Genomic DNA, 22,849 nt, shown 5'->3' on the forward strand with positions numbered 1-22,849 from the left:
CATCAAATATTTTTTCCACTTTCTTTCTTGTCTTCTCTTGGATCTCCAGTGACTCCTTTTGCTATTTCCCCACAGATTTCTGAGGCTCCGTTCCTTTTTTTCCCATTATTTTCTTCAGTGTTCTTCAGATAGTTTCTTGATCCATCTTAAAGTTCATTATTTCTTTTTTAATCTCCATGTTGCTATTGAGCCCATCTAGTGAAATTTTTATTTTTGATATTTAAAAATTCTAAAATTTCAAGTTGTTTAAAAAATTTATTTTTGTTTTTCTCATAAGCATTTCTGTCTTTATATTTACGTCTATATATATTTACTTTTACCTCATGGAGCATAGTTTAAAAACTATATATCACCTGTATCATCTCAAGATAGGGATCTGTTGATTATCTTTTTTCTTGAGGCTTAGTCACATTGTTTGGTTCTTTGTATGTTCAGTGATTTTTAGGGTATATTCAAGACCTTCTGGTTAATGCATAGATTTTGGCTTCTATTGTTACCCTCTGGAGAATATTATTGATTTTAAAGCATTCAGCAATTAGATTTAGGCCTCACTTTTTTTGTTGTTGTTGTTTTGTTTTGAGATAGTCTCGCTCTGTCATCCAGGCTGGAGTACAGTGGCACAATCTCGGCTCACTACAACCTCCACTTCCTGAGTTCAAGCGATTCTCCTGCCTTAACCTCCTGAGTAGCTGGGAATACTGGCGCCCACCACCATGCCCGGCTAATTTTTGTATTTTTAGTAGGGACGGGGTTTCACCATGTTGGTCAGGCTGGTCTTGAATTCCTGACCTCAAGCAATCCACCTGCCTCGCCCTCCCAAAGTGCTGGGATCACAGGCGTGCCTGGCCAGGCCTCAGTTTTTTCTCACCTCCTCTGGGCAGTGGTTCTCATCTCAGTTTAGCTTTCAAAGCCTTTGCAATGTTGCTGTGGAGTTGTCTTGTGCCTGTGCCTCTTAAAGGTTGGTCTGAGATTTGGGCAACAGTTTAAAATCCTAATGCATTTCTCAAAGCTTTTGCTATGCTGCTCTGGGTGTTTTTTGTGCAGGTAAAGAGGCATTGAAGTGTTAGCCAAGACTTAGGTAATAGTTTTAAACTGAGCTCCATTCTCCAAGCGTTTGCTCTACTGCTTTTGGTCTGTCCTGTGCCCGCCTGAGCGGCTCAAAGTTGAGCCCAATTTGTACAGGTTCGTAAACACCAGAGTGAGAGGATCCTCTTTTTGAGTCTCTCTTCTGTGGGATTCTCCCCACACTCTGGCTCATAGAGGACCCTCTTCCTGATTATCTTGCCAGGAAGACTGGTTTTCTCTCATTCTTTAGTGGACATTTTTTAGAGCTTTAGTGGAAATTAAAAAAAAAAATTTTTTTAAATTGTTTTAGAGACAGAGTCTTGCTGTGTTGCCCAGGCTGGAGCGCAGTGGCTATGCACAGACGTCATCATAGCTCACTGCACCCTCAAGTCATCTTCTTCCCTCAGCCTCCTGAGTGCCTGGGACTACAGATGTGCACCACTGTGCCCAGCTAGTGGAAGTTTTTGTTCTACTTCTCCATGTCTGGGACCCACCCTGAGGCAAAATGTTGAGAGAAGAGGAAAAACAAAAATGCAGGAAACTTTACCCTTGAGGGTTGCTTCTACAAGTTTTCTCTCCCATCACAATGTCCTCCCCTTTTTTCTTTTCACAGTTGTCAGTTAGTTGTTTTATGGTTTATTTAGGGCTTTTAGCTATAATCAGTGGGAGAGAGAAGAGTGTATTGAGCTTATCCTGCTGTGCTAGAAATGGAATGCATATGTTTTTAGTATCTTTTAGATATGGAAAAAGTTGGACAATGAAAATATTAGTTTTAAAAATAACTATTTGTGACTATATCCTAAGTTATTTAAGGAATCAATATAGTAATAAAGTCATACAAAGATTAACTTCTTAGAATATTGGATTTTTTTCACAGGGCTAAAGAATGCTTAGATTCTCTGATCTCTCCATTTTAGTCTTATTCTTGATTCTCTTTAGATTTGTGTATCTATTTTTATTAAGTATAAGGATAATTGCCTTATTTTCATCGTATTTATATCACTACTTGGAAGAAGGGAATTAATTCAATTTTTTGATTTCCTGTAGAAACTTGTTTTAAAACTTTATAAGTAAGTTGAAAGTGAAAGGTGAAACTATTAAGTATTCACATTTAAAATCTAAAACATGCTATCCCATTTAAATGTAATTAGAGGGGAAGTTGATTTGAATTATTTATAAAACTGATTAAGAAGAGTCAAATAGTTTGGGGCTAAGAAATTTTATTATGTATCTAACATATTTTGAGATGAAAAGCAGGCCTCAAAAATTTTAGCTGCTTTATGAGGACAAGAAATTAGTTGGTTTTATGAAAGATTTCTTTCATTTCTCAAAGGTAATGTAAATTATACACTTTATAAAGCCATAAATAGCTTATCTCTTGAAGAGTATCAGAAATTCTTTACTGTTTTATTATTCCATGATGTCAAAGAAAATGTTTCCATGAGTTTGTGTGAGTGGATTTTTCTGAGCAGAAGCAGAAAATAGACTCATTGCTACTTTGTAAATGCGAATATGTTTTAATAAGTATGTTGTAAATGCCTTTGATGTTTTGTTGTTATCTTGGTAGATTGCATGGTTTTTATAAATTACTTGCCACACTAGTCACTTGTGTTTAAATACACTGATTAAAGTTTTTGTGATTGAAGGAGTTCTTACTTGTAATTAATTCACATTCCATAGTATTAGTAATATACAGTCCTTACAAGTTTTAGATGAGAGTTTTTTTTTTCTCCTCCTAGCAGCGTGATGCAGAAGTTGAACACTTAACCGAAGTTCTTAAGGAAAAGAATAAAGAAACCAAGAGACTGAGGTCCTCTTTTGATGCATTGAAAGAATTGAATGATACCTTAAAAAAACAGGTAAGACCTGTTTTAATATATACTGAACATAAGACATTCTAAGAAGTATATTTTATATATAACAAATTAAAGTCAGCCTTAGAACACGTTTCAGCTAGAGAAAATTTGGATTACATTTGTTAGCTTTATTTTAAAATACTTCCAAATGTAAATAAAATATTCTTTAGCTCTTTGGTCTCTTCTCTTTATTTGTTCTGGCAACCAACTGACAAACAAAAGAAAAAAAGACAAGCAAAAGAAAAAACCTGATAACCTGAGAACTGATTACATTTTTAGGTACTGATCTCTGGCTTTAATACTTATTATTTATCACTACTTATTTAACATTCATTTATTTTAGAGTATCTATTATATCCTAGGCATCATGCTAGACTCAGACCTTCACATTGCTCATGTTCTCATGGTTATAAACTGGTATCACATTGCAGTATACTTATTTATATAAGTATTGCAGGCCGGGCGCGGTGGCTCACGCCTGTAATCCCAGTACTTTGGGAGGCTGAGGTGGGCGGATCACGAGGTCAGGAGTTCGAGACCATCCTGGCTAACACAGTGAAACCCCGTCTCTACCAAAAATACAAAAAAAAAATAGCTGGGCGTGATGGCGGGCGCCTGTAGTCCCAGCTACTCGGGAGGCTGAGGCAGGAGAATGTCGTGAACCCAGGAGGCGGAGCTTGCAGTGAGCCGAGATTGTGCCACTGCACTCCAGCCTGGGCGACAGAGCGAGACTGTCTCAAAAAAAAAAAAAAAATTGTAATTTAGATTAATATATAATACCAGAGTTGCATAACATAAATAGTTTTGTGAGTTATGTCTATTTTTTTCCTTCCATCTGCCAGTTTTTGGCAGAAAGATGTGAAAGTAAAGGAGTATGTTAAAGAGAGACAAGAGAATGATTATGTATATATTAGATTGTGTGGGGAGTAGATGTTGGAGCAGAAATTGGAGTAAACCCCGTCACTTTGAAAATGAAAGCATTGGGCTGGGAATCTGTATGGATTATGTAACTTAAGCCTCAGACTCTCCTAGAGTTCCTTTGCCAGCTGTCCTTTTCTGTTTCTGCTTTTGTTTCCCTTTAATCTCTACTTGTTGTGATCCTCCTCCTTGGCAGTGATACATAGGTACCCTGTTTCTCACCTGATCTAATTCTTTAGCTTCCTCATTTCTTTTATGGCTGTTACTATTAGACTATGAATTTGACAGCCTGTTGTCTGTTTGGAATCCCACTTTATCCATGGAGAGATTGCTCTTTCTCATTACAGTCTCATTCTACCACTCTCTTGTGAGGATTTTAAAAATTCCTAGCATAGATAAACTGTTGCCCATACCTATCTCTTAGGTTTCTGTAATCCTTAATAATTTTGCATGTAGTTGCATGAGTGTGTGGTAATTGGGGTGGATATGTGGATTATTAAATATTTGGACCTATTGATAATTGGATTTATGAGCTAATGTGTACAAACTGAAAAAATTTGGCAGAATGCTTTTTTATGGTTTCTGTGTTAAGATTAGATCAGAGGTCAGCACGCTTTTTCTGTTAAGGACTAGATAGTAAGTACTTTGGGCTTTGTAGGCCATGTGGTCTCTCTTTCAGTGGCCCAGCTCTGCCATCGTAATGCGAAAACAGCCATAGGCAATAAGTAACGAGCGTGGCTGTGTTCCAAAACGACTGTATTCATAAAAACAAGCAATGGGCGTATTTAGCCAGCTCCTGGCTAGATGAATAACATGTACTTTGAAATTGCTGAAGAAAAAGATATGTTATTTCTGTGACTGACTTACATAGTAATTTATGCTAACACTGGATATACATTTTCTAATAATTTAAAAGCATTTCTCATTAAGTCTAGCCAAGCTGAGGAGGCAAGGATTAATGTTCAAGCCTCATCATAGGGAGATAGTCCCAGTGAACACCCCAGGATCTCAGTTGAAAGGAGCAGCATTGTGCCTTGGGACTGGGTGAATTAGAGGGAGACAGAACTTTCCTAAACTGAAACCTGGCCTTGATTAAGTGCAGTTCCTGATCAGATTAAACTCCTCAGTTTAAATGCCTAGCAGAGGAAAATATGTCTTTCATTCTATACAAAATTAATAAGCATGTCAAAAGACAGAATTGCATAACTGAGAATGAAGAAAAAAACCCCAGAGAATATAAGCATACTTGCGAGTGATCCAGATATTGGAGTTTAACAGGCAATGACTTTAAAATAATGATTAATATGTTCAAGAAAGTAGAAAAATAGATTGACAACTTCATTAGAGAATTCCTAGCATAGGTCCATTTTTGCCTGTATAATAAGTCTATGGAAAGGAATTAAATTGAAATTTGAAAACTAAAAAATACATCAATTGAACTTAAGAACTCCATTCATTGAATGGGGTTTTAAAATTATTTTTAATTGACATAATTATGCATAATTATGGGGTACAGTGATATTTGATACAGTAATGTGTAATGATCACAGTAATTAGCTAATCCATCAGCTCAAACATTTATCATCTCTTTGTATTGGAAATATTCAAAATCCTCTATCTATGTGAAAATATACCATAAATTGTTGATTGTAGTTACCCTGTAGTGCTATAAAGCTAGAACTTATTCCTCCTATCTGGTTCTTCTTTTTGTTTTGTTTTGTTTTTTTGAGATGAGTCTCATTCTGATGCCCAGGCAGGAGTGCAGTGGCATGATCTCGGCTCACTGCAACCTCTGCCTTCTGGACTCAAGCGATTCTCCTGCCTCAGCCTCCCGAGTATCTGGGATTACAGGCGCCCACCACCACACCTGGCTAATTTTTGTATCTTTAGTAGAGATGGGGTTTCACCATGTTGGCCAGGGTGGTCTCAAACCAAGTGATCCACCTGCCTCGGCCTCCCGAAGTGCTCGGATTACAGGCCTGAGCCACTGTACCCAGCCCCTCCTATCCAGTTCTAATTTTGTGTTTGTTAACCCACTTCTCCACATTCCTTCCTTTCCACAGCCATCCCAACCTCTAGTAACCAATATTATATTCTGTACTTCTGTGAGATCAACTTGTTTTTTAGCTTCCACATGAGTAAGAACATCTGGTATTTATCATTCTGTACTTGGGTTATTTCACTTAACATAAGTGTGTGGTAACGTCTTTCAGGTTCATCCATGTTGCTGCAAATGACAAGATTTTGTTCTTTTTCATAGCTGAACAGTATTTCATTGTGTATGTATAAAGAAAATGTGGTTATAAAGAAAATGTATAACCACATTTTCTTTATAAATTTATCTATTGATGGACACATAGGTTGGCTACTTTCCATACTTTGGCTATTGCAAATACTGCTGCAGTAAACATGGGAGTGCAGATATCTCTTCAATATACTGATTTTCTCTCCTGTGAATATATACCCAGAAGTGGTATTGCAGGATCATATGGTAGTTGTGTTTTTGTTTTTTTGGGAACCTGAATACTTGTGTTTTTCGTAATGGCTGTGCTAATTTATATCCCCACCAACAATGTAAAAGAGTTTCCCTTCTCCACATCCTCACCAACGTTTATTACTTTTTGTCTTTTTCATAGCCTTTCTAACTGGGATGAGATTGATACCTGATCATGGTTTTGATTTGCATTAACCTGATGATTAGTGATATTGAGCATTTTTTCATATACCTGTTGGCTGTTTGTATGCCTTTGTTTGAGAAATGTCTAGTCAGATTATTTACCCATTTTTTATTTGGATTATTATTTTTTTGCTGTTGAGTTCCTTGTATTGTCTGGATTTTCACCCTAGTTGGATGAATAGTTTGCATATATTTTCTCCTATTCTGCAGGTTGTATCATTATTCTTTTTATTGTTTCCAATCTCATTTGTCTGTTTTTGCTTTTGTTGCTTGTGCTTTTGAGGTCTTATCCATAGTATCTTTGCCCAGGCGATTGTCCTGAACTATTTCCCATTTTTTCCTCTAGTAGTTTCATAGTTTTGGGTCTTATATTTCCAAGTCTTTAATCCATTTTGGGTTGATTTTTGTCTGTGATGGGAGATGGGGGTCTAGTTTTATTCTTAGGCATATGGATATCCATTTCCCGCATGATTTGTTGAGGAGACTGTCATCTCCCTTATTAATGTTGTTGGCACCTTTGTAGAAAATCAGTTGGTTGTAAATGTGTGGATTTATTTCTGAGTTCTCTATGCTGTTCCATTAGTCTGCGCGTCTGTTTTTATGCCAATACTATGCTATTCTGGTTACTATAGTTTTGTAGTATATTTTGAGTTTAGGTAGTGTAATGCTTCCAGTTTTGTTGTTTTCGCACAGGATCGCTTTCGCTTATTTGGGGTCTTTCATGATTTCATACACAGTTTAGAATTTTTTTCTATTTCTGTGAAGGATGTTGTTGGTATTTTAATAAACATTATGTTGAATCTGTAGATGACTTTGGTTATTTTGACAGTATTAATTGTTCCAGTCCATGAACATGAAATGTCTTTTGTGTGTGTGTGTGTGTGTGTGTGTGTGTGTGATCTTCAGTTTCATTCATCAGTGTTTTATAGTTTTCATCGTGGAAATCTTTCACTTCCTTGGTTAAATTTATTCCCAGCTATTTTATTTTATTTTTGTAGCCATTGTAAACAGGGTAGATTTCTTTCTTTCTTTTTCAGTTAGTTTGTTGTTAGTGTTTGGAAATGCTACTGATTTTTGTATGTTGATTTTGTGTCCTTCAACTTTACCAAATTTATCAGTTCTGAGAAATTTTTGGTGGAGTCTTTCGGTTTCTTTGCATTGAAGATCATGTCATCCAAAGAAGGACGATTTGACTCATTTCCAATTTTTGTTTGTTTGTTTGTTTGTTTGTGATGGAGTCTCACTCTGCCGCCCAGGCTGGAGTGCAGCGGCACGATATCTGCTCACTGCAACCTCCACCTCCTGGGTTCACACAATTCTCCTGCCTCAGCCTCCCGGGTAGCTGGGATTACAGGCATGTGCCACCACATCTGGCCAATTTTTGTACTTTTAGTAGAGACGGGGTTTTGCTGTATTGGCCAGGCTGGTCTTGAACTCCTGGCCTCAGGTGATCCGCCTGCCTCGGCCTCCCATATTGCTGAGATTACAGGCATGAGTCACCACACCCAGGCTGTTATTTCCAATTTGGATGTCTTTTATTTCTTTTTCTTGCTTAATTACTCTGGCTAGTACTTCTAGTACCATGTTCAACAAGAGTGGTGAGAATGAGCATCCTTGTCTTGTTCTAGTTCTTAGAGGAAAAATTTTCAGCTTTTCCCTGTTCAGTATGATGTTAATTGTGTGTTTGTTATATATAGCTTTTAATGTGTTGAAGTACATTCCTTCTGTACCTAATTTTTTGAGAGTTTTTACTGTGAAGAGATGTTGTTGAATTTTATCAAATACTTTTTCTGTGTCTATTGAAATGATCGTAAGGTTTTTATATTTCATTCTGTTATACTCTTCATTCTGTTAAAACGTGATTATCACATTTTTTTATTTGCATATTTGAGCCTTCCTGTGTCCCTGGGATAAATGTCACTTGGTTATGGTATATTATCTTTTTGGTGTGTTGTTGAATTTGGTTTGCTAATATTTTGTTGAGGATTTTTGCATCTATGTTCATCAGGAATATTGGCCTGGAGTTTTCTTGTTGTGTCTTGGTTTGGTTTTGGTATCATGGTAGTGCTGGCTTTGTACAATGAGTTTGGAAGAATTCTCTACCCTTCAGTTTTTTGGGATAGTTTGAGAATTGGTATTTGTTCTTTAAAAGTTTTAATTCAGCAGTGAAGCCATTTAGTGAATTTAAAAGTACAGTTCAGCAGTGAAGCCATTTAGTTCGGGCTTTTCTTTGTTGGGAAACTTTTTACTACAATTCAATCTTGTTACTTATGATTGGTCTGTTCTAGTTTTCTGTTTCTTCTTGGTTCAGTCTTACGTTATATATGCCTAGGAGTTTATCCATTTCCTCTAGGTTTTCCGGTTTGTTGGCATATAGTTGTTTCATAATGATCTCTGTAGTCTCTAGTGATCCTTGTATTTCTGTGGTACCGCTTGTAATGTCTCCCTTTTTGTTTCCGATTTTATCTATTTGGGTCTTTTCTCCTTTTTTCTTTTTTTTTTCTTTTTTCTTTCCTTCTTCCCTTCTTCCCCTCCCTCTGCCTTCCCTACCCCCCAACCCTGCCTTCCTTTTCTGTTTCCTTCCCTTCCTTCCCTTGCTACTATTCTCTCCCTTTTCTTTCTTTCTCTCTTTTTTTTTTTTGACTGTCTCCCTCTGTCTCCCAGGCTGAAGTGCAGTGGCATGACCACGGCTTACTACATGTAGCCTTAACCTCCAGGGCTTAAACCACGCTTCTGCTTCAGCCTCCTTAGTAGCTGGGACTGCAGGCATGCACCACCACCTCTAGTTAATTTTTTAATTTTGTTGTAGAGATGAGGTCTTATTGTGTTGCTGAGGCTGGTCTTGAACTGGGCTCAAGTGATCCTCCTGCCTCACCCTCCCAAAGTGCTGGGATTACAGGTGTGAGCTACTGCACTCAGCCTCTTCTTTTTTCTTAGTCTAGCTCATGGTTTGTTGGTTTTTTTATTTTTTTAAAAACCCACTTTTCATTTTTTAAGAAAATTATTTTAGATTCAGAGGGTACATGTGCAGCTTTGTTACATGGATATATTGTGTAACAGTGAGGTCTGGGCTTCTAAAATGTACTCTTCACTCAAATAGTGAACATTGTACCCAGCAGGTTAATTTTCAACCCCTACCCCTCTCCCCTCTTCCCTTTTGGAGTCCCTAGTATCTGTTATTTCCATCTTTATGTCCATATGTGTGTACCCATTGTTTATCTTTGACTTATAAATGAGAACATACAGTATTTAATTTTCTGTTTCTAAGTTATTTCACTTAGGATTAATGACCTCCAGCTCCATCCATGTTGCTGCAGAAGACATGATTTCATTCTTTACTATGGCCACATAGTATTCTATTCATGGTGTATATATATCACAAATTTTATTGTAAGATACCATAAGTAATATAATGAAAAAAAATTGGATACCCAGGAATAAATCTAAAGAGAGATGTGCAAGACATCTCTACTTGAAAACTACAAAACATTATTAAAAGAAAATAAAACCTAAATAAATTGAAGATATGTTCATGGATAGGAAGACTCAATATTCTTCCTATCCATATATAGGAAGTCAGTTCTTCCATATATATATACATATCAGTATATACACAGACACATATACACATAGTCCCAGTAATGCAATCCCAGTTATAGCTCATTGTACTGCATACTTAGGATTTTATACTTTTCTTTATATGTGTTATAGTTCAAATAACAGTGTACTTATTAATAAAAACATTTTCACTAAAATATATGTATATGCTTTTAAGACATCTGGAGTCTTGTACATTTTTCATAAAGTGAAGTAAATGATCTTACAAACCATTAATATTTTAGGGAAAAACAACAACTTCAGTTGTGATCTAAGTTAATCATGAATGCTGTCTCTGTTTTGTTACATTGGTTAGTAATATCAACCAGATTAGATAGTAGATTGGGAAACCCTTAGTATGAAACCAGTTGAAGGTGTATATTGAAATATCTAACTTTTTCTACCCTTTAGTTAAATGAAGCAAGTGAAGAAAACAGGAAGATAGACATTCAGGCTAAAAGAGTTCAAGCTCGTTTAGATAATTTACAGGTAAGTTGCCTGTTCTTCTCTACAGACAGAAGTATGTTTTTAGATGATTGCCTTTGAGTTTACTCATTTCGATACAATTGTTCTTTAATTCATGCATATATACTGTTGCAGAGGAAGTATGAGTTTATGACAATACAGAGATTGAAAGGAAGTTCCCATGCTGTTCATGAAATGAAAAGTTTAAAACAAGAAAAAGCACCAGTTTCAAAAACTTACAAGGTAAGTTTGAATTATGATTTGATATGATTGAAAATTTCTCGGCTGGGTACGGTGGCTCACACCTGTAATCCCAGCACTTTGGGAGGCTGAGATGGGCGGATCACGATGTCAGGAGATCGAGACCATCCTGGCCAACATGGTGAAACCCCGTTTCTACTAAAAATACAGAAAATTAGCCAGGCATGGTGGCACACGCCTGTAGTCCCAGCTACTCGAGAGGCTGAGGCAGGAGAATTGCTGGAACCTGGGAGGCGGAGGTTGCAGTGAGCCGAGATTGCACCACTGCACTCCAGCCTAGGCGACAGAGTGAGGCTCTGTCTCAAAAAAAAAAAAAAATTTCTCCAGTGGAAAGCCAGGAAGATTTCTCTTGTGCTTTAATCTTTTCTCTTTGATTTAGCAAACATTCTTTTTGGAATGTTTGCTATGGAAGGGATTCACCATAATAATTTTTTAATAGGGAAATATCTCAAGAATATTTAAAATATACTTTCATTTGCAAAAACAAAACTATTATATTTCAGCAGTGTTTCAGGTACGTATCATTGACACATCATTAATGGCTTTATTGCTTAGTATGTTTTGACACTCCACAAGCATTTGCTATTATATTTCAGTCAAGACTACAACCCATCCCTGAATGGATTTCCATATATCTTTTTTTCCCTAAGAATTTTTAAAATTTGAGATATAAATTACATATGGTAACATAATGCAGAAATCCTTTAGTGTAAAGTTTGATTAATTTTGATAAATATTTCATGTTGTCTATAACCAAATACAGAATACTTCCATTATCCTAGAATATAGAACTTTCCACTATCCTAGAAAGTTCTCTAATACCCTTTCCTGGTCATTCTTTTCTGCCAGAAGTTTTGCAGAAATTAGTTTTGCCTGTTTGAGACATTTGGTCAGTGGAATTGTATTGTGTGTACTTGTTTGTGTAAGGCTTTTCTCAGCATAATTATGAGTGTATCAGTAGTTTGTTCCTTACTATTGCTCAATAGTATTTCATTGTATGACTGTATCAGAGTTTGTTCCTTCATTCTTCTGTTGATAGACACCTGGGCTTTTTCTAGTTTTTGTCTACAATAAATAAAGCTGCTACGAATATTGGTGTACAGAGTTTTTATGGATGTGTGTTTTCATTTCTTTTGGATATATACCAGGACTACAATTTCTGGGTCATAAGGTAGATAAAGGTAGATGTATGTTTTTAAGAAACTGACAGTTTTCCAAATTGGTTGTACTGTTTTGTGTACAAATGGGAGTGTAATGATACACTCCCATTAACAGTGTATCAAAGTTTTGGTTGCTCCACAACCTTGTCAACATTTGGTGTTTTCAGTTTTGTTCATTTTGACCCTTCCAGTGGGTGTGTAGTAGCATCTTATTATGGGCTTTGATCATTTTGATATTTTGATAAATTTTCTAGTTCTTTATAAATTGAGAAAATTGGAGTAAATTGAAAAGGTACAGATTTTATATTCAGGGACTGAAGATAATCGAAGTTTTCATCTAAAGGGAGTTAGTTTCTATTTGAAAAAAATTGAGAAAGTGAAAAATTGCTCTTCAGAATAATGTGGTAATGCTACTATTTATCATTTTGTCTTTAGTCATTCTGATTTTGTGGATTGCCATCGGCTTAATGTTGCCTTTTTATTAATTTGCTTTTATATTTCTCTGTCTTTGAATTTTTTTGTTTTTTTTATTTTTTAATTTATTAATATTTTTAATTTTTTTTTTTTTTGAGATGGGGTCTCACTCTGTCACCCAGGCTGGAGTGCAGTGGTGCAACCTTTGCCTTCTGGGTTCAAGCCTCCCGAAGAGATGGGATTACAGGCGCCCACCACCACGCCTGGCTAATTTTTATATTTTTAGTAGAGACAGCGTTTCACCATGTTGGCTAGGCTGGTTTCAATCTCCTGACCTCTGGTGATCCACCTGCCTCTGCCTCCCAAAGTGCTGGGATTATAGGCATGAGCCACCACACCTGGCCTGCAGATTTAAAAAAAAATAAAATTTAACATAGTTCCCTGCTTAAGGTGGATATCTGTAGTGGTATCTTATTAAAAAAAATTGAATTAAATTAGAAATGTGTTTTGTAATAATACTTAGTCTAATTAAATTTATAAATTACTTTGTTATTTTACTTTTCATTTTGGTAGGCTGTCAGAGGACAAGATTTCTAGGAAAAAAATGTTCATATGTGTATTGAATGATATACTGGAAAGACAGTAACAATTTTTGTGAGAAGAGAAAGATAAGTTTCATAGTGGAAATTCTTTAGCTCTGGAAACCTTTAATTTTTTTTAGAGTCTTTTAATTGTGGTGATTCATGCTCTTGAGTTAAGGCTAATTTTACTTTTTTTCCATCTTATCAAACTTGGATAAAGAATTTTTATGAAAAGTTTTTCTTTTAGTAATAAGGTACAGTTATTTCAACTTCCTGATTATGACTTTTCTTGCCTTCTCTCAGTTGTCATTTAACATGTTTTTAATATTAGTTGGAGAGGTTTTTGGTTTTTTTTTTTTTTTTTTTTGAGATGGAGTCTTGCTCTTTTGCCCAGATTGGTGTGCAGTGGTGTGATCTCGGCTCACTGCAGCCTCCACCTCCTGGGTTCAGGTGATTCTCCTCCCTCAGCCTTCCGAGTAGCTGGGATTACAGGCATGCACCACCATGCCCAGCTAATTTTTGTATTTTTAGTAAAGACAGGTTTTGCCATGTTGGACAGGCTGGTCTCGAACTCCTAGGGAACTTCAGGTGATCCACCCACCTCAGCCTCCCAAAGTGGTGGGATTACAGGCTTGAGCCACTGCGCCAGGCAGGTTGGGGAGGTTTGATTTGGAATTCTTTTGTTTGTTTGGAGAAGCTCTGTCCTTAACACATTTTAGTGAATTACTTTAGTCAAATTATTCTTATTACTTAACAAATTTAAGGTTTGTCTTTGAAGTTTTATGAAGTTGTGAACTGAAATAAATGATTTAATTTTTGACATATAGGTACCACTTAATGGGCAAGTTTATGAACTTTTAACTGTCTTCATGGACTGGATTTCGGATCATCATCTTAGCAAAGTGAAACATGAAGAATCTGGAATGGATGGTAAAAAACCACAACTCAAATTTGCTTCCCAGAGAAATGATATTCAGGAGAAGTGTGTAAAGGTTTGTTTTTTAATTTGAAATATGTGATTCAGAATATATGAAGATTAAAAAAGGAAAAGCCAGGGCCAGGCACAGTGGCTCACGTCTATAATCCCATCACTTTGGGAGTTCGAGCTGGGCAGATCACCTGAGGTCAGGAGTTTAAGACCAGCCTGGGCAACGTGGTGCAACCCCGTCTCTACTAGAAATACAAAAAATAGGTGGGCATTTTGGCACGTGCCTGTAATCTCAGCGACTTGGGAGGCTGAGGCAGGAGAAACGCTTGAATCTGGGAGGTGGAGGTTGCAGTGAGCCAAGATTGCAGCACTGCACTCCAGCCTGGGCAACAGAGCAAGACTCTGTTTCAGAAGAAAAAAACAACAAATTTGAGGGGCTGCCTCTGATGAGGCCCTTCTTCCTGGTCTCCTGCAGAGTCCAGAGGTGATGCAGGGTATCACATGGCTAGGGGGCTGAGTGTGCTAGCTGAGGTCTGTCTCCCTTTTATAAAGCCACCAGTCCAGTTCCCATGATAATCCATTAATCCATGAACCCTTGGATGAATTAATCCTTTCATGAGGGCATCCCTCATAACCCAGTCACCTCTTTTTTAAAAAGCTTTTGTGTTAGAGATGGGGTCTCCTTGTGTCACCTAGGCTGGAGTGCAGTGGCCCAGTCGTTGCTTACTGCAGCCTCCAAACTCCTAGCCTCAAGTAGTCTTCCTGCCTCATCCCTTTGAGTAGGGTCTACAGGTATACACCACCTTGCCAGCTAATTTTTAAAAAAAATTTTTGTAGAGATCAGACCTGGCTTCATTGCACAGGATGATCTTGAACTCTTAGCTTCAAGCATTCCTCCTGCCTTGGCCTCCCAAAGTGTTGTCATTACAGATGTGGGCCACTGTGCCCAGACCCAGTCACTTCTTAAAGGCCCCACTTATCAATACTGTCATATTGGGAATTAAGTTTCAACATGACTTTTGGAGGAAACAAACGTTCAAACCATAGCACATGGCAAAAGGGAATTAAAATTGTTAATCAGCTGACCTTAAAATAGGGAGATTATCCAGGATTATGTGGGTGGTCCTGGTAATCACACAAGCTTTTTAAACCAGAAGGATTCAGAAGAGTAGGTCAGAGACTCAACCCCCTCTTGCTGGCTTTTGAAGATGGAGAAAGAGGGCCATGAGACATGGAATTCAGATAATCTTTTTTCTTTTTTTTTTTGAGGCGGAGTTTTGCTCTGTTGCCAGGCTGGAGTGCAGTGGTGCCATCTTGGCTCACTGCAGCCTCCACCTCCCGGGTTCAAGTGATTCTCCTGCCTCAGTCTCCCAAGTAGCTGAGACTACAGGTGTGTGCCACCACGCCAAGCTAATTTTTGTATTTTTAGTAGAGACGGGGTTGCACCGTGTTGGCCAGGATAGTCTTGATCTCTCGACCTCGTGATCCGCCTGCCTCGGCCTCCCAAAGTGCTGGGATTACAGGCATGAGCCACCGTGCCCAGCCATCAGATATCTTCTGGAAGCTGGGAATTGCCCTCAGCTGACAGTCACAAAGGACATACAAATCTCAGTGCTCTAACTGCAGCAAACTGGATTCCACATGCAACTTGAATAAGCAAGGAAATGGATCCTCCCTTAGCCTCCAGAAAGGAACACAGCTCTGTATATACATTGATTTTGGCTGGCTGAGACCCATTTTAGACTTCTGAACCTACAGAAGTGTAAAATAATGCATTTGTGTTGTTTAAATGTTAAGTTTGTGGTATTTGTTATGGCAGCAATAGGACACAAATACACCTTTGTTTAGAATTTTGTCTCTTAGTACTTACATCAATTATTTCCCTAAATCTAGCCTTATTTTAGAAGTAACTGCCAATTAGGAAGGCCTGCCGTATTAAAGTTCTGCAGAGAAATTTTATTTGTTAGAACTAGATGAGGGCTGGGCACGGTGGCTCATACCTGTAATCCTTGCACTTCAGGAGGTTGAAGTGGGAGGATTGCTTGAGCCTAGGGGTTTGAGATCAGCTTCGGCAACGTGGCGACACCCCATCTCTACAAAAAATACAAAAGTTAGCCAGGCCTGGTGGCACGCGCCTATAACCCCAGTTCCCTGGGAGGCTGAGGTAGTAGGATCACCTGAACCTGGGGAGGTCGAGGCTGCAGTGAGCCGTGATTGTACCACTATACTCCAGCCTGGGCAACAGAGTGAGACCCTGTCTGAAGAAAAATAATGGAATCGGGATCATGTAATACTGTGTTTTTATATTAGTCTAATAACACAAGAGAATAATATTTAGCACATGTATTTCTCAGGATTCTTTTTAACATCTGTAAATAAAAAGTTGTCTGTTGACATGTTCAGGATTTACAGTTTCTATTAAGCCTAGATCCTTTCAGTTAAAATATTGTTTTCAGCTTAATTACTATATAATAATAAAGGTAGAACAATTTTAAGGTGTATAAATAAGCTTTTAAATATAATAATAGAAGAGTAAGTAGTACCAGATTAACTAATTAAATACTTGTGGCCATCGCAAGCAGGTATTCACATCTCTTTAGGAAGATGTAAAATTTGTAATTTTAAATAATGTAACCTTATCTTAAAATCTTTTTTGTTATCGGACTCTATTAACCACTTGGGCAAGCATTTTATTTATTCTAAGAATACTAGTATAACACAAAATATTTTAGCAAAGTAATCTCTTCAGAAATTACCTTTGGAAACTTCTGACAGTTTTTTTTTTTTGTATATTTGATCACAGTTATAATTTACTTAAGGATGGATTTAATATTTAAAAACACCTAAAGCCATTGAGGAGTAAATTTGATATACTGGGTATACCTTATAAGACTGATTTTCTTGTGTGATTCAGTAACATAAGGGTGGAATATTATCAAAGAAATTGAGATACAAAAATTCAGTACAACCTGAGGTGGAAGGTACTATGTGTTACAAGTAAAGATTGTAAAATTTGGCTATAAGACTAACGTCATCAACATGTTGGAGTAGGAAGTTTCAGGCCCTTATTCCTCCGTGGAAACACCAAGTTAATTGCAATATAATGACAAGGACGTGTTAGTGAGAATTATAGAGACCAGTTGAGAAGCTGCAGCACTCAGGCTAAAACATTAAAAAGAAGGGACTCCTTCAAAAGGAGTGGAAAAGTTTGTGGCATTTTGCATGTGTGTTCCCCTGCCAGTATAGTGCAGTGCAACCAGGAGGAAATTTCCTATCCCCTACCGTCTCCCTTGGGACAGAAACAAAATAATGGACTGCATGTTCAGTATTTTGGCTTATCCAAAGTCTGCCCACAGGACTGGTCTGCATCTCACCTCACTCAGAGTGCTGAAGGGAATGGTAGCATAGTTTGGAAGCTGCAGGAAACGGAAGTGATTGCTGCAGCACATAAGAGCTGCGGAGATCTGCACTTCTGCTGGAAGAGGTCTGAGGGACACAGCGATTATGGGTTTCTGAGAGGAAACAGCGATAAGTTGCTAGGGAAATTAAGACTGTCAGAAACACACATAGAAGCCCAGAGAAGACACATGTCTCAGAAGAATTTGGATGGTCCCAAAACCTCTAACTGGGCTGATTCATGAATGTGTTTCCCTGTATGAAGCCAGTTGTAAAGACTCAGATAGGTATTTGTTTTCTGTTTTTTCAAATGCCCAAATACCCATTAAAAAAGGATCAGAAGGCATACAAAGGAACAGGGACATTGATCAAATCAAAGAAGAAAACAAAGCTTCAGAAACTCACCCTAAAGAAATGCAGATCTCTGAACTTTGTGATATATGATTTAAAAACTGTAACCGATAATTTAAAAATGGAAAGAGAACACAAAAAACTAAGCAAAGTCAGGAAAATGATGCAAGAACAAAGTGACAGTATAAACTAGAAGATACAAATTATAAGAAAGAACCAAATAAATTCTGGAGCTGAAAAATACAATATCTGAACTGTAAAAGTCAACAGCAGACTTGATTACGCAGAAGACATCAACACACTTGAAGACAGATAATCTAAAATTGAGTCAGAGGCTGGGCACAGTGGCTTACACCTGTAATCTCAGTGCTTTGGGAGGCCAAGGCAGGAGGGTCACTTGAAGCCAGGTGTTCAAGACCAGCCTGGTCAACATGGTGCGACCCCGTGCCTACAAAAAGTTCTACCAAAATAATAAAATTATGTCAGAGGAGCAAAGAGAAAAAAACGAAGAAAAGTGACGACAGTCTAAGGGACTTATGGGAGATCATCAAGTGAACCACTATATGTGTAATGTAAGTCTTGGAATGAGAAGAGAGAAGGAGAAGGAGGAGAGAGCTTGTTTGTAGAAATAATGGCTGAAAACATCCCAAACTTTCCTTTTTTTGAGGAAAGAAATGGGCATACAAGTTCAAGAAACTCAAGGAACTCCAGAGAGGACAATTCCAAAGACACCCCCTCTAACATACATTATAATCAAATTGTCAAAAGTAAAATACAAAGAGAATCTTTTAAATTGACAAGAGAAAAGCAGTTGGTCACGTTCAAGGGAGTTCTATAAGAATTTCAGCAGATTTCTCAGCAGAAACCTTGCAGGCCAACAGGCAGTGGGATGATACATTCAAAGTGCAAAAAAAAAAAAAAAAAACAAACAAAAAACAAAACTGTTAACCAAGAGTACTATATCCAGCTAAACCGTCCTTAAGACTTTCTCAGATAAACAGTCGTTGAGGGAGTTCAGTAACCATTACACCTGCCCTATAAAAATTACTAAAGAGAGTCCTTCAAGTTGAAATGAAAGCACACTACACAGCAACATGAAGCCATATAAAAGTATAACATTCTGTGTTAAAGGCAAATAAATGGACAAATATAGTAAGTAGCCTATATTATTGTAATCCTGGTATATAAGTTGATTTTTAATTCTTGCATAGAATGTAACAGACAAAAGTATTAAAAAAAAACAACTGTAAGTCTATGTTAGGGGTTAATACAACATATAAAGATATAATTTGTGGCCGGGTGCGGTGGCTCACGCCTGTAATCCCAGCACTTTAGGAGGCTAAGGTAGGTGGATCACCTGAGGTCAGGAGTTTGAGACCAGCCTGGCCAACATGGTGAAACCCCATCTCTACTAAAAGTATAAAAATTAGCCAGGCATGGTCATATGTGCCTGTAATCCCAGCTACTTTTGAGGCCGAGGCAGGAGAATTTCTTGAACCTGGGAGGCAGAGGTTGCAGTGAGCTGATATCATGCCATTGCACTCCAGCCTGGGCAACAGGGTGAGACTCCGTCTCAAAAAAAATAGAATTTGTGACATCAGTAACATAAAGTGGGAATGTGGAGCCATAATGGTGCAGAGTTATTGTATTCAGTTGGCATTATTGATGTAAAATAGTTATAACTTTAAGATGTTTTATGTAATTGATTGCAAAGAAAATACTTACAGAATATACACAAAAGCAAATGAAAAGGGAATCTAAGTGTGTAACACACACAAAAATCAGTGAAACCCAAAGGCAGTAAGAGAGGAAAGGAGGGACAAAAAAGCTACAAAACATACAGAAAAAAATTAACAAAATGGTAATAGTATGTCCTTCCTGGCCGGGTGTGGTGCCTCATGCCTCCAATCCCAGTACTTTGGGAGGCTGAGGCAGGTGGATTATCTGAGGTCAGAAGTTCAAGACCAGCCTGGTCAACATGGTGAAACCCCATCTCTACTAAAAATACAAAAATTAGCCGGGCGTAGTGGTGGGTGCCTATAATCCCAGCTACTCCAGAGGCTGAGACGGGAGAATTGCTTGAACCCAGGAGGTGAGATTGTGCCACTGCGCTCCAGCATGGGCAACAAGAGCGAAACTTTGTCTCAAAAAAAAAAAAAAAAGTATGTCCTTCCTTTATCAGTAATTACTTTAAATGCAAATGGATGAAATAAAAAAACTAACTAGAGTGGCTGATTGGATTTAAACAGCCAGCACCCAACTGTATGCTGTCTACAAGGGACTCATTTTAGATCTAAAGACACGTATCAGCTGAAAATGAAAGGATGGAAAAAGACAATCCTTGTCAATGGTCTCCAGAAAAGACTAGTAGTAGTAATACTAATACAAGACAAAATATACTTTACGTCAAAAACTGTTACAAGAGACAAAGGACACTATATAAATGATAAAAAGGTAAATTCACCAAGAAGATACAAATGAGAAATATTTATGCCCTGAAACATCAGACTTCTAAAATATTATAAAGCAAACATTGACAGAATTGAAGAAATAGTAACATAATACCACTAGGAAACTTCAATAACCCACTTTCAGAAACAGATAGAATAACCAGACAGAATATAAGTAAGGAAATAGAGGGCTTGAACAACATAATAAATTAACTCGATCTGTCAGACATATGCAGAACACTCGTACCCAACAACAGCACATGATACATTCTTCTCTTCTCAAGTGTACATGGAACATCCTCCAGATAAACTACGTGTTTGGCCACAAAACAAGTCTTAATACATTTTCAAAGATTGACATCATTACAAAATTTCTGATCACAATGAAGTGAAACCTCAAACCAAGGAAGGATAACTATAAAATCCACAAATATGTGAAAATTTAAAAACTCACTCTACAGCAACCATTGGGTCAAAGAAGAAATCCCAAGGAAAATTGGCAAATACCTTGAAACAAAAAAATACATCATACCAAAATTTATAGGATGCAGTGTTAAGAGGGAAGTTTGTAGCTGTAGATGCTTACATTAAAAAGGAAGAGAGATCAAAATCAAAATCGACAGCCTGGCTGTGATTTGGTTCTTTGAAAGTATCAACAAAATTGACAAACCGCTAGCTAGATGAAGGGAGAAAGAAGACTGGAATAACTCAAATTAGAAAGGAAGAAGGGATCTTGCAAGCAATGCCACAGAAATAACAAGGATTATAAGACAATGTTATCAACAATTGCATGCCAACAGACAGCATCACATAGAAGAAATGAATAAGTTCCTATAAAAACACAGCTTTCCAAGACTGAATCCTGAGGAAATAGAAAATCTGAAAAGTCCAATGATTAGTATCACTAATTACAAAAAAACCCAAACCTCCCAACAATGAAAAGCCAGAGAGCTTCACTTTAGAATTCTACCAAACATTTGAAGAAGAATTAACACCCATCCTCCTCATATTCTTTGAAAAAATTGAAAGGGAGGTAACACTTCCACACTTACTCTGTGGGGCCTACATTACCCTGATACCAAAGCTAGACAAAGATGCAATAAAAAACTATTGACTAATACCTTGATAAATATTGATGCAAAAATCCTCAACAAAATAGTACCAAACTGAATTCAACAGTACAGTCGTGTTGCTTAACAATAGGACCACATTCTGAGAAATGTATTGTTAGGTGACTTTTTGTGCAAACATTGTAGAGTGTATTTACGTATCCCTAGGTGATATAGCCTACTACCAGCCTAGGCTATATTAGGTAGCCTGTTGTTCCTAGGCTGTGATCCTGTACAGCATCTGCTATGCTGAATATCTTAGGCAGTTGTAACACAATGTGAAGTATTTGTGTATCTAAACATAGAAAATGTTCAATAAAGATACAATATAACAGATAAAAAAGGGTGCACCTGGGCCAGGCTCAGTGGCTCATGCCTGTAATCCCAGCACTTTGGGAGGCCAAGGCAGGCGATTACCTGAGGTCAGGAGTTCGAGACCAGCCTGGCCAATGTGAAACTCCGTTTTTACTAAAAATACAGAAATTAGCTGGGCATGGTGGCGGGCATCTGTAATCCCAGCTACTCGGGATGCTGAGGCAAGAGAATTGCTTTAACACGGGAGGCAGAGGTTGCAGTGAGCCAAGATCGCGCCACTGCACTCCAGCCTGGGCCACAGAGTGAGACTGTCTCAAAAAAAAAAAAAAAAGGGAGGGGTGGGGGGTACACCTGAATAGAGCACTTAACCATGAATGGAGCTTGTACGACTAGAAGTTGCTGTGGGAGAGTCAGTGAGTGAGTAGTGAGTGAGTGTGAAAGTCTAAGACATGCAGGCTACAGTAAATTTTATAAACAGTATGCACTTAGACTATACTAAATTTAGAAAAAAAAATTTTCTTCATTAACAAATTAAGCTTAGCTTACTGTAATCTTTTTACTTTATAAACTTTTTAGTTTTTTTAACTTTTTGACTCTGTAATATTAACACTTCACTTAAAACATAAATACATTGTACAGGTATACAAAAATATGTATATTTTCTTTATATCCTGTAAGTTTTTTTCTATTTAAAAAATTTTTATTTTATTTTTTACTTTCTCGACTATTCTGTTAAAAACTAAGACACAAACGCACATGTTAGCTTAGGCTTACACAGGGTCAAGATAATCAATATCAGTGTCTTCCACCTCTACATTTTGTTCCACGGGAAGGTCTTCGGGGCAATAACACACATATAGCAATCAGCTCCTATGATAACAATGCCTTTTCCTGGAAGACCTGCTGAAGGACCTGCCTGAGGCTGTTTTACATTTAACTTTTTTTTTTTAAATAACTGTAAGGAGTACATCTAAAATAATGATAAAAAGTATAGTGTAGCAAATATGTAACCAGTAACATAGTCATTTATTATCTTTATCAAGTGGTATGTACTGTACATAACAAATGTATGTGTTATACTTTTATTCTACTGGCAGCACAGTAGTTTTTTTTTTACACCAGCATTGTCACAAACACATGAATAATTTACTGCCCTATGACATTATAACAGCTACAACATCACTAGGTGATAGGAATTTTTAGCTGCATTATAATCTCATGGGACCAGCATTGTTATATGTGGTCAGTTGACCGAAATGTTATGCAGTGCGTGACTGTGTAAGATTAAAAATTGGTAAAGAATGAA

The 22,849-nt window shown here is 37.4% G+C and overlaps 1 protein-coding gene across 13 annotated transcripts in view; it reads left to right on the forward strand.

Annotated features, from left to right (window-relative positions):
- Nucleotides 1–22,849, forward strand: part of CCDC138 (coiled-coil domain containing 138) — a 96,301-nt gene that overhangs the window by 12,905 nt on the left and 60,547 nt on the right. For 11 of the 13 annotated variants that reach the window (XM_034952403.4, XM_055107482.3, XM_034952406.3 and 8 more), the window contains 4 exons: nt 2,805–2,924; nt 10,525–10,602; nt 10,714–10,821; nt 13,822–13,986. In XM_034952403.4, coding sequence (XP_034808294.1) covers nt 2,805–2,924; nt 10,525–10,602; nt 10,714–10,821; nt 13,822–13,986 — 471 coding nt within the window. The remainder of the gene's footprint in view (nt 1–2,804; nt 2,925–10,524; nt 10,603–10,713; nt 10,822–13,821; nt 13,987–22,849) is intronic. The other 2 variants (XM_034952404.3, XM_034952409.3) reach the window with 1 other exon arrangement.

This window comes from Pan paniscus, chromosome 12 (genome assembly GCF_029289425.2).
Source record: "Pan paniscus chromosome 12, NHGRI_mPanPan1-v2.0_pri, whole genome shotgun sequence".
Taxonomy (NCBI): Eukaryota; Metazoa; Chordata; class Mammalia; order Primates; family Hominidae; genus Pan; species Pan paniscus.